At 41.8% G+C, this 12,619-nt stretch overlaps 1 protein-coding gene across 6 annotated transcripts in view; it reads right to left on the bottom strand.

Moving 5' to 3' along the window:
- Positions 1 to 12,619, bottom strand: part of ZC3H14 (zinc finger CCCH-type containing 14) — a 47,616-nt gene that overhangs the window by 4,583 nt on the left and 30,414 nt on the right. For 3 of the 6 annotated variants that reach the window (XM_043556802.1, XM_043556803.1, XM_043556806.1), the window contains 3 exons: positions 8,564 to 8,638; positions 3,810 to 3,969; positions 2,814 to 3,046 (listed from right to left, as the gene is read on the bottom strand). In XM_043556802.1, coding sequence (XP_043412737.1) covers positions 2,814 to 3,046; positions 3,810 to 3,969; positions 8,564 to 8,638 — 468 coding nt within the window. The remainder of the gene's footprint in view (positions 1 to 2,813; positions 3,047 to 3,809; positions 3,970 to 8,563; positions 8,639 to 12,619) is intronic. The other 3 variants (XM_043556804.1, XM_043556805.1, XM_043556807.1) reach the window with 1 other exon arrangement.

Genomic DNA, 12,619 nt, shown 5'->3' with positions numbered 1-12,619 from the left:
TGTCCAATGACCATGTCAATCACTAGGGTGTGGGAAAGTGAGCCCCGTGTTGCCAGATTATCTCCTGATTCAGAAAACCAAAAACCTTTTTATGTGACATAAATTTTAAACACTGGCAACTAACGCACATTTAAAACACAGAATAGCCAAATAAAATTATACCTAAAGGCCGTAATAACCTGCCAACTCCCAGCCCAACACACCCTAGCTTTAAAAAAAAAAAAAAAAAAAAAAGCCTCAAAGCCACATGGATGGATGTTACATGTTATGGTTCACATTCTCATTTATGAAAGCAAATACCACTTCAACCACATTGCTCTAGTCCTCTTGTCCGAGGTCAGGCAGTTCAAATGTGGCTCTGTAACTTAGCTGAGCCAGACACTTGCGGCAAGTCTTACCTAGTACAACTTCAGTTCCCTCATTTATGCAAAAAGAATATAATGTCATCCTTAGAGTTTTAGACTGAATGAAACAAAAATGCCAAAGAGGCAACCAGTCAAACCCGAACAGCGCAGCAGCTAGTATTCTATGATACTAGAATTTAATGACCCAGTGACCCAATCTCAGTCTTCATTACAGGAGAACAAGGCATACAAAACCAGTCCTGGAGCCCAGAGAAGGACCGTCAAAGAGCTAATGTAAAACTATGCCTAATATATAGTTTCCCATGCTACTTTAGAAGTGGTAAAAGCCACCAGTATATAAAGGTATCCTTAGTCTGGGGGCACCTGGGTGGCTCAGTTGGCTGAGTGTCGGACATGGGCTCAGGTCATGATCTCACGGTTTGTGAGTTCGAGGCCCACAACGGGTTTGCTGTCGTCAGCACAGAGCCTGCTTCAGATCTTCAGTTCCCCCTTCTCTCTGTCCCTCCCCGTTCATACTCTCAAAAATAAAGAAAACATTAAAAACAAGAAAGGTATCCTTAGTCTCAAATAAAATCTCGTATGGCTGGAAAGAGCAGTTTTCTCCAATTTCAAGTGTTTCTAGCCTCCTGTCTGCAGAGAATGTGTCTTACCCTCCTCCTGAAAAAACATACTTTACACTATGGTATATACGTGAGAACCCAGGCCAAATGAAGTCAGTTTGGCCCAGGTCAATTGAAGAATACCCAAGAGCAGAGTGGCTGGAAAATGCAGTAGATACTCATGGGCTGTATTAAAGAAGTTAAATACTTTACAAGGAAATGTGATCTAATGGAAACGTTAAGTCACATATACAGAGGTCACGACTCTGGTTTTCCCCAACACTTACTTCATGATCCGTTAAAACTTTCCCTGTTTAAGATTAGGCAAATTCACTTTTTATTGCAAGCCATAAAATCTGTGCTGCCATTTAATGGCTAGGGGCAGAGGGGGACTGCGGTTGACAGCATCCTTGAAACACTGGACAAAAGCCAGCAAAAGAAATCACAAAAGTTTCAAAGTCCCTGCTTAGAGTGGGGAGAGCAAGAAAGACCAGAGCCTCTCTGCAAGGCCTCACTTCAGTTCTAACTACTACAAAGATTCATCCTTGAGCAGCAGTGAAACACTTGAGTCCCAGATCAAAGCAGCGGTAAAGGGGGCTCACCGCTCCTCACAGCTGTCTCCATAATGGCCATGGCACTTGTGAAACCTAGGCAAGAAGTTTGACTAACATGTTATTTAGAGCGTCACTGCTATGACATATACATCAGTAAAGCCTCATGTGGACATCTACATTTAAACAAAATTAGCCCCTAACGTACATAAGCTACCAATTTTTCTCTCATTTTTAGACAAAATACACAAGGTCAAGAAATCTGTACTGCGGGACTACGGTAGTTCTTAAGCACCTTGGTACCATTAAAAATTTTTTCTTTCTTTTGATAGGGTCAGACTTTCAACTCCCTCCACTAATCAAAGCCATGACATTACATTATTGACTCGGCAGAAAAAGCATTCTCTTCAACAGTAGTTACGTCCTCCCTCATTCATCATCTCCCCCTAAAGGCTATTATATTTTTATCGACTGAAAAAGAGATTTAATACATCTTCATGTCTCTGCCAAGAAAAGGATTAACTTGGAAGAATATCAAAACCCATTACTGTTTTTACTTTGATGCTATTCATTTTACGTTTCAGTAATTGTCTCCCCTACCAATGAAGGTGTTTCTACAAATTTCAGAAGACAGGAGGAACATGACTACCATTCCCTGTCACCAATGACAGCGTTCGGCAGTGCATGCACTCGCCACTGGATCCAGCGAGAGAAGAACTGTGAGTGATAGAGGTTCATCTGCCTGAAAGCGTACTGTTACCAGCACTGTTCATTTCACTTCTAAATACTATGCTTTGATATTAACTTAAACATAAGGTTTTTGCTAAACCTCCAGGAAGTATCTTGACAGAGTAGGTGAGAAACTCCTTTCAAGGGAATTTCATTGAGGTAAAAAATAGCATCAACATCCTAATTCATTTTTCTGTCAAGTTAACTACAGGAGAGACTACTGCTGTTACAAAGGGAAAGTAACAGGTACAGTTGCTACAGGGAAAAAAAAAGCGCACCGGGTAGAAAGAGGGATGGTTCACCCTTTCGCGAGCACAGCTGAGAGAGACTTTGCCTCTCACGGCCGAGCTCCACTGTGGCCCTGGTGTAATAGCCCACTACCAGACACACACACAGGACAGTCTGAAATTGAACTAGTATTTTGTCCGAGAGAAGAGACTAGGCCACTACTGGATTACAAATAAAAGCAAGGCCTCCAACCAATATGCATTCAAGGTAGAGAGACAAGCCCCAGATTTCCTTCACAATGCCAGCACCCTGGAAAGGGAAAATCTGAGCTCTCAACACACCATTTGCAAAGCTACCATTTGGGTCATCAAGCTGCCTGCTCATCAACTGCAACTGCTGTGGGTGGAGGAGACCTCTGAGTCCCTTGCTCGTGGCTGCAGTTTGGTTTACAGGTTTCATTCCTTCAAAGCACATGTCCTCCTCTTGATCTGACATGTATCCTGGGGGGCTGGGGACACCATCCAGCGTCACTATAAACTTGGGACTTGCAGGTTTATCTGGTTGTACAAGATCTCTGCCAGACAGATAGAAAATACCAGAGAATTAGGGAAACAAACACAAAACGCTGAGCCTCCTACAGTGCTCTTCAGCAGAACTATCGCTCCCTTACTTGTTGGTTTCTTCAGTTAAAAACGAAACAAAAACAAAAACAAAAAACAAAAACGACTTGGTAGGACTTCCAGGTACAGCCCTGATGAATTCCGCTAACACACAATGGCTACAGCCAATCGCGGCGGCATCATCCAGGCTGCACTAAGGACAATCTCCCCTCCGCCCTAAACATCGTCCTTTTGATCTTCATAAGGTCTCATGGAAATAAGCTGAAAAATCAGCATCTGTGTTCAGAACACAATGGCCAGCAGTTCTGTATTTACGCTAATTTTACTATCTGTAGGTTTGGTCCTTTATCGAACAGTCCATTTTCTAAGGGAAGAATCATCCCAACCCGATCTGCTAACTTTCTGTGCAAAGATTTCCTGGTTTTGATCACCTGGCTTTTAAATTTCATTTCCTGGATGTGCATAAAGAAAAGAATCTTATTTACGGGGCTAAATCGTCGACTGACTTATCTGCAAGTTAATGGGCTTCTGAACAAGAAAGATGAACCGGAATCCCTGAAAACTGAATTTGGGTTACCAGGCCCGGCCTAACTTCTGACTCAATGAAAGCACTCTACACTGGGGGCTAGGATGGGGAGAAGGGAGCTGGAAACTAATGGTCAACCTGCACTATCTAATCAACACAAAAAAGCTACACAAGAAAAAGAAACCATCTACCGTGTCTGCATAAGGTGTCCTGAAAGTACCCGAAGGGTATCTGCAGTCTTCATCCCCGACTCCTGGTTTGGTGCCACTACTATTTCCTCAGACAGCTTTGGCTTCTTCAGAATAAATGATCTTGTGTCTGCATGGACCATGGATTCCATGTCATAGTAATCTGAGCCAAAAAAATTGGCCATAAATGTTTACTTTTGAATATACCTTGCATTCCCAACATCACACAAGTGAGAAGAATGTCAATCTTTTATATATTTGTAATTATTTTCAAAGGAAAATCACAACGGTTCTACCCCAGAATGGTGCTGCAATTCTGTGCCAAACATTTTTTTAAGGAAGTATTCCTCTCCTCATAACAACACATTACCTGGGACTTTGAATGAATACATCCTGCCTACAGGACAGAAAGGTTCTTATACGAGGCATCTAATGGGATATGAATATAAACTTACTCTAAGCACAATATTTTCTAAAAATACATAGAAGAATCCTCACGTTCCCTAGAATTATGACACAAAGACTACTTAAAAGTCTAGAATCTGTTTTGTTCATTTTGCATAGTACCACTTACAGAGAACACATCCTGATGAAAAGAATTCACCTGGCATAATTTCTGCCTGGTTGTACAGAGAAGACTATATTGAAAAGGAATTTTAAGATGAAGGGGCACTTAAAAAAAAAATACAGCACAGAAAACACTGACCGGCAACGCTAATAACCAGAGTTCACATCATCTACAATATGTTTATTAAGCCTGACTACTTTATAAAATACGCTACAAGCACAGAGATGGTTAATCTATCAATATGCCATCAAGTGACGAAAGTTAATGAGCTGCAATTAAGGTTAACAGGCAAATAACAGAGAACAAAATCCACACCATTTAACCAAACACTGTGCTAAGTACACAAAGAAGATAGAAAAACAGATGTACATAAAATTTCAGAATAGCATATCCTAAAAGCTGATCCAAAAGGAGTGGGAATAAAGCGTTGGGAGAATACAACCAACCTATTCCAGCTGGGGAATCAAGACAAAACCTACAGATGACGGACATTTGAAGCAGATAATAAAGGAACAAGCGGGAATAACCCGGGGGGAGAGACTTGGACAATAAACAGAACATGTCCGGCAGAGGAAACCACATGAAAAAAGGCAGAGGCTTTTCTAAGACGCAAGGAATCTAAGACCCGCTGAGAAATGTGGTGTGGCTGGAAGGGGTGTGTGTGCCAGGCTGAGTGGCAGGGAAGGCAGAGGCCTAAAGGATCCTGTATGTGTCAATGAGTTTGGATTCTGATCTAGAAGTCATAAAGAATCACGAGAGGTTTCTAGGTAGGGAAGTGACACGATCAAACTAGTTTTCAGAAAAACAGGTAGTACTAAGAATGGACTGGAGTCCTAGATCTCAGCTACCAGGTTGTTGCGCCCAGAAGAGATGGTGAGGCTCTGAATGAATGAAAAGATTCTCACCCTTTGTCCTATTTGAACCCATAAAAGAGGGAGAGGAGACCCTTTCCACACCATCAGCACCGGCCCTTCACAGAAGCTGCACCTGCAACTCCCATGCTGGGAACCAAGCAGAGCCGTCCTCCCTGCAAGGGTGGTGGAGGGTGGAGAGAGATGCAGATTGGAGGTGAGTGAAGGAGAAACCGGACCCAAGAGAACAACAAGGACGGGACAAAGAGCATACTGAAAGGGGAGCGAAGATAAATGTCAATTTCAGATTTATTTAGTTTGAAGTCTTCGTGGGGCTCTCAGTTTCGAAGTTGAAATAAGAGGAGAGAGAAGAGAAACAGCATCCAAACTAAAGGTGAACTAAGCGTTTCATTAACAAAGTGTCACAGTCAGTGCCGCCATCCCCACTGCACCCTCACGGGGAGTGGAAGGAGTGGATTTCCCTCCCTCCCATGTCACGGAGACCAGCATGCCCTCTGCTGCTCTTCAATGGCACGAGAGGTGCCCAGCTGGCAAAGGCAGAGTACAGAACTCGGTCCGAGGCTGCCGCCTGCTTCTCACCACCCTGCACTTGGCCAAGTAGCTCTAACAGTTTGCATCTTGGAAGAAGAGAGAAGAGATGAAGATAATGCTCAGGGCAGGACACAGGAAAAAGTTAACATTTTAAGGGGCGGGACAGGAGGAGAGGAGATGAGAACGGAGAATGAAATGGAATCAGCAGAAGAACAGAGATGGTGAAGTCCTGGAAGCCAAATGATCAAAGACCAAAGGAAACACTGGAGATGACATGTCACATATGACAGGGTTTAGAAAAGTGGGCACTGAAAACTGAGCTTTCCGTCCTACAAGCGTCACCAACCTCCTCTGCAAGGTTAACATTACCACCTGGGTCAAGCAGACAGACACAAGTTAGGGACATCTTCTGTGAAGACCACAGGCTGAACCCATGCATTTTGTTTCCTCCTAAAATCCCAATGAAATGTCAATAAAGGGTTAGATTATTAAAACATAAAGTCACAAAGAAAATAACTATAAAAGGAGAGACAACCACATTTTGCAAGTCAAAAGCTAAGACCTGCAAAAGCTGAGTCTTAAGCCAGTAATGAGACATTCCAATGTGGATCCCAAGATTCTCCAAAGGCTGAGAAGCCGGTAGCACAGGGACTCTGGGAAGGGGTGGGGAGAAAGACAAGGCAAATACAGGTATGTTTAAGTGTCTATTTCAGAAGCAGTTATTTCTTCCTAAACTATAAATCTGTTCTGTCATTTCTGACCCTTACCACACCTGTTGCCCTAAACTGAAGTTTTCTGGACTCACTGGAGACGTGCTTTCTCACTGGCCAGTATCGGAGAGGCCTATAAATGCAGCATCGTGGTCTTTGACAGAATGGTGCTACAACAACAACTAAACGTATAGTACTGAAATTTTAAAAAGCAGTTAGATTTCTTGATAACCTTTGACTATGTTCTCCCTTGGAGACAGGCAGAACTTAAGACTCTTGGAAAGGCCAAACCAGAGGGTCTCTAGACCAAGAGATGCCGGCATGTTGAAAGAAACACCATTCTGAAAACAGGGAGGAGGTGTGAGCAAACATTAATTAACGTTGTAATTAATAGTAATTAACGTTGAGGTACCTCCCCTAGCCTCTTTTCCTCACTTCGCTTCCAGAACACTGGCACCCAATCCACTATTCTGAGAGATCTTTCTGTGGAGAACCTCACCAGTCTAAGAGGAAAGGCCTAAAAACAGCGACATCAGGGCATCCCTAACTAAAGAGACAAAACAAACGAGTCTCCACTGCAGGATCTATATTCAAATGTGAAGTCACAAGCTCTCCATCCTAACTAATGAACCCAGAATGCCTATCAGCTTTTTGAGTGTCCCACTCATAAATATAAGACAATCAAGGATCCCCAGACATCTGTGGAAAACCTGTCATGAAAGACAGCAGTCAAAACAAACAACCTGGAGAAAATGAGACCAAGAAGGGAGGGGAGAAAATACCCAAAATTATCTTTAATATCCTCAGAGAAATAAAAGAAACTGTTGCATACATGAAACAAGTCAGTATATGAAAAATAAATAAGAGGAATATGCAGAAACAAGAGGGCTCCCAGAATAAAAACCACGACAGGAGATAAGCAAAGGCTATAGTCCTTGTAGGACTAGATGCTTCAAACTGTATGTGCACCATGGAGAAAAGGAAAAAATTAAAGAAAACAAAAAGAATGCGGGAATGTCAGTGAAGTGGATACAACACACACAGAGCTTAGCTGCCAAATATTTTGAAAGAAAATACCCTTACGTGGAAAACAGGATGGAATGTTGAGAGATGACAGCAACATCAAGGATGGGGAGTATTTAAACACTTTCACAGGCAAAAAGGAGAAGCCAGGAGAGGGGCAGGATTAAGATTATAGGAGTATGGGGACACTAGTGTTCATCGACTGGGTAGGATCTAGCATCTGGGTGGAAGGGGACCCTGAAAGATGACAAGTTCTTCTTGCTGAGACAGAGGTAGGTGGGGTAAGGAAATATACCTACTGACTGTGGAAGCCTGAGCAAGGGGGAAGAAGCAAGAGCCACAGGGGGGGGTCAAGGCACCACCAGAGCTTCCAACAACGGGCAGGTTTGGGGAAATAAAAGGAAGCAGGAGAAAAGAAGGTTTCTGAATTTAAGGCTGCAGGTGACCAATGGCCCCTCTGTTACTCAGTGGACATTTACTAGGGTCTGCGCATGCATCTGGCGGGGCGAGCACTGAGAACATAGATAAGTAAGGCACTAGTCCCTGTCCTAAAGCAGACCGTGGCATGTGTGTCTGTTTGTGGGGGGTGGAGGAGACAGGCAAACAATGAAGTTACAGTGGCTCTGAGAACAACAAATTCCAAGTGTGGCCCTGGTGAGGCAATTCTAAAGTGAAGTGGAAGTGAGGATAAGGCAGAACAGGCTAAGGAACATAAAAGCAGCTCAAGACAATGGCAAAGCAGGGCAGAAAGGAAAGAAGGTTAGGGATTCAAACTGTCCCTGGAGCAGGAAGTGACTGCCAGCAGATTCCAGGGACTCAGGTGAAACGACATCAAAGCAAGAAAGATTCTGAATGAGACGAAACATACGAACACCATATAACATGAAGAAAATGCAGATCTTGTCTCCTGGCCCTAAAATATTTTCACAAATCTAAATATAGCATCTTAGGGCAGGATCTAAGATACACAGAATACATTAAATGAGGTGTAAGAAATGGAAATAGCAACTGAAAAATGCTAGATTACGATGAAAATTTAAGATGATTACCAACCTTGACTGATCTGCAGAGTTTCTGCCATTACTGGGTCGATTTGTAGTCGGGATAACAACTGCCTCTGTGGAGCTCCTAGGACACAAATTTTCAAATTTTACTAAGTTTTAAAAACAAACAATACATGTATATTTCCAGAAATGAAGCCTAAAATAATCTTACTAGGTTCTTAAAGTCTTTAAAAAAACAACAACAACAAACTTACAGCTTCAACATGGCAATTTAATAATATTTATAGACCAAATTCCTTGTTGTTCTTTTGTCTGGAAGCCAGTTTTCTTGGACCAGAGGTAAAGCCTCAGAATAAAGGTAAAAGGCTGGAAAAGCCAGGAGGTGGTACTGTGTAGACACACACCTTGAGCCATAGTTGACAGGCGACAGCCAACTCCAAGATCAAAATAAGAAACATCTCCCTCCATCACCTGGGCTCTCACCATCACAACCCACTCCCCCACCCCTGGAACTGCAAACCAAAACACAGCAGAGTTATCTGATCGTTTCCAAAAGACAAACTATAAGCATGGACTGAGATGAAGAGAACAATGAGCAAGTATGACGTTCAGAGGTCTTGCCCAGATCCTACAGCAGCATGAATCTCCTGTGAGAAAACGTACTTAGCTGGAGTATTATTTCGTAAATGGGTTCATAATCTCCTCACAGTTACACTTCAAAGATAGGATGGAAAGAAGTCACACTTCTCCAAACTGCCCGCCGCCACCATAGTGCTTAGGAGGTTATCAGGCGCACACCTGATCTAAAACCAAAGTGTATCGATAACGCATTAACATAATTATTCACCATGAGCAAGTGGCATTTATTCCAGGAACGCAACGATGGTTCAGTGTCCACAATCAATCAACATGCCACACCACAGTAACAAAACAAAGATTAAGAATCTTATGATTATCTCAAGAGGTGCAGAAATAGCATCTGACAAAATCTGACATCCATTTATGATAAAAACTCAGCCAGGGGCACGTGGCTGGCTCAGTCTGTTGAGCGTCTGACTCTTGATTTTGGGTTGTGGGATCTAGCCCCACGTTGTACTCCACACTGAGCATGAAGCCTGTTTAAAATTCTCTCTCTCTCCCCTCTGCCCCTCTCCCTGGCTTGTGTGCGCTCTACAATAAAAAAATAAAATAAACAAACCTTCTCAGCCAAACGGATATAGAGGTTCTCCAACATAATAAAGGACAAACTCACAGCTAATATCCTAAAGTGAAAAGCTACAAGCTTTTCCTCTGAGATGAGGAATAAGCAAGGATGTTCACTCTTGCCACCTCTATTTAACATAGTACAGGAAGTCCTAGCCATGAGACAAAAAAAAAAAAAAAAAAGGAAAAAAGGCACCCACACTGGAAAGGAACAGATGATTAATATACAAAACACTAAAGACTCAACCAAAAAACTATTAGAATAAATGAATTCTGTAAAGTTGCAAGATATAAAATATACAGAAACCTGTTTCTATTCACTAGTAACAAAGTAGCAGAATGAGAAATTGAGAAAACAATCCCACTTACAACTGCACCAAAGAGAATAAAATATTGAGGAATAAATTTAATCAAGGAGGTAAAAAACCTATATTCAGAAAACTGTCGGATGAAAAGAAAATGAAGATGATACAAATAAATGGAAAGATACAACATGCTCATGGATTGGAAGAAATAACAGTGCTAAAATGTGCAAAGTACCCCATTAATCTATGATAAAAAAAGGCAAGAATCTACAGCAGGAAAAAAGAGTCTCTTCAATAAATGGTATTTAGAAAATGGGCAACTACATGAGAATAAAAGGAACTGGACCACTTTCTTCCAGTAATGCAAAAATAAATTTGAAATAAACATCTAAATAGAAGACCTGAAATCATTAAAAAAGGGGGGGGGGGCAGTAAAATCTTGGGTATCACTCTCAGCAGTATTTCTTTGGATTTGTCTCCTTAGGCAAGGGCAACAAAAGGAAAACAACTGGGACTCCACCAAACTAAAAAGCTTCTGCATAGTAACAAAAAGGCAGGGCACCTGGGTGGCTCAGTCCATTAAGGGTCCCAACTCTTGATTTCAACTCAGGTCATGATCTCATGGTTCGTGGGTTCAAGCCCTGCACTGGACTCCACGTCAGCGTGGAGGCTGCTTGGGATTCTCTTTCTCTGCCCTTCCCGTTTGCTTGAGTGCATTCTCACTTGCTCTCAAAATAAACTTTAAAAAAATAAATAAAACAATGCTTCTTACTGAATGGAGATATTTGCAAATGACCTATTAAGGAATTAATATCCAAAATATATAAAGAATTCATAAAACACCAAAAAAACCCAATCTGATTTTTTAAAACAAGGGCAGAGGAGGGGTTGCCTGGGTGGCTCAGTCAGTTAAGTGTCCAACTCTTGATCTCAACTCAGGTCGTCATCTCATGGCTCATGAGACTGAGCATGGTATGGCTCCATGCTATAAGCGTGCAGCCTGCTTGGGATTCTCTCTCTTCCACTCTTGTGCACGCCTTGCACTCTCTCAAAACAAATACATGAACATTAAGAAAAAAAACAAAACACCCAAATCTTTAAGAAAAGCAAGTGAGCACAGGAGCTGAATCAGGTATTTTTTAAAGACATAGAGATAGCCAACAAATGGAAGATGTTCCAACATCTAAACCAAAATGAGATACCACCTCACACCTGTCAGAATGACTAGTATCCACAAGGCAAGAAATAACAAGTCTTAGCAAGGATGTAGAGAAAAGGGAATGTTCACATACTGCTGGTGGGAATGGAAGTTGGTGCAGCCACTGTGAAAAACAGTAATTAAAAATTAAAATTAAAACTACAAATACCAATGGTACCCAGGTGGCTCAGTTGGTTAAACATCCAACTCTTGATCTCAGCTCAGGTCATGATCTCACAGTTCATGAGACTGAGCCCCACATAGGGCTCTACACTGACAGCAGGGAGTCTGCTTGGGATTCTCAGTCTCCCTCTCTCTGCCCCTCCCCTGCACACAAATGCTCTCTCTCAAAATAAATCCATAAAGTTAAAAAAAAAAAATTTCTTAAATATAGAAATACATACGGCACACTAGATACCATAGGATCCAGTTAATTCCACTTCTGGGTATCTGCCCCAAGAAAATGAAAACACTAATTTGCAAAAATATATGCACCCTTATGTTTACTGCATTACTTACAAGAACCAAAATATGCAAGCAATCTCAGTGTCCACAGACAGGTGAATGGATAATGATGTGATACATACATACACATACACACACACACACACACACACACACACACACACACTCAGGAACATTACTCCACCATAAAAAAGAATGGTATCTTGCCATTTGCAACAGATGGACGGTACTAAGTAAAGTAAGAGAAAAACAAGTACCATATGATTTCCACTTACATGTAGAATCTAAAAAAGAGTACTAATGAACACAAGACAGAAACAGACTCACAGATACAGAGAACTAGTGGTTGCAGTAGGGGAAGAACAAATAGGTAAAGAGGATTAAGAGGTTCAAACTTCCAGTTATAGTCAGAGATGGTACTACAAATCATGGTGACAATTTCATAATGTATGTAAATGTCAAATCACTATGCACACCTGAAACTAATACTGCACTGTCAACTATACTTCACTTAAACTTAAAAATCAAAAAAGTTGGGGCGCCTGGGTGGCGCAGTCGGTTAGGCGTCCGACTTCAGCCAGGTCACGATCTCGCGGCCCGTGAGTTCGGGCCCCGCGTCGGGCTCTGGGCTGATGGCTCAGAGCCTGGAGCCTGTTTCCGATTCTGTGTCTCCCTCTCTCTCTGCCCCTCCCCCGTTCATGCTCTGTCTCTCTCTGTCCCAAAAATAAATAAATGTTGGAAAAAAAAAATTTTTTTTTTTAAAAATCAAAAAAGTAAAACAAAAGTGGTACAGTACAGTGTAGAAAGGGATGTGACTGACAGAGTTCCAAATACTAAAATACAGTAAGATGACTGTTACTACTTTTTAGTGTATGTATTACTAATAGTTTCGTAAGGACAAACTTTGCTCACTCAGTACATGTACATAAGTTGG

Source organism: Prionailurus bengalensis, chromosome B3 (genome assembly GCF_016509475.1).
Source record: "Prionailurus bengalensis isolate Pbe53 chromosome B3, Fcat_Pben_1.1_paternal_pri, whole genome shotgun sequence".
Lineage (NCBI taxonomy): Eukaryota > Metazoa > Chordata > Mammalia > Carnivora > Felidae > Prionailurus > Prionailurus bengalensis.
Note: the sequence above shows the minus strand (reverse complement) of the source record. Positions and strands in the feature narration are given on the sequence as shown.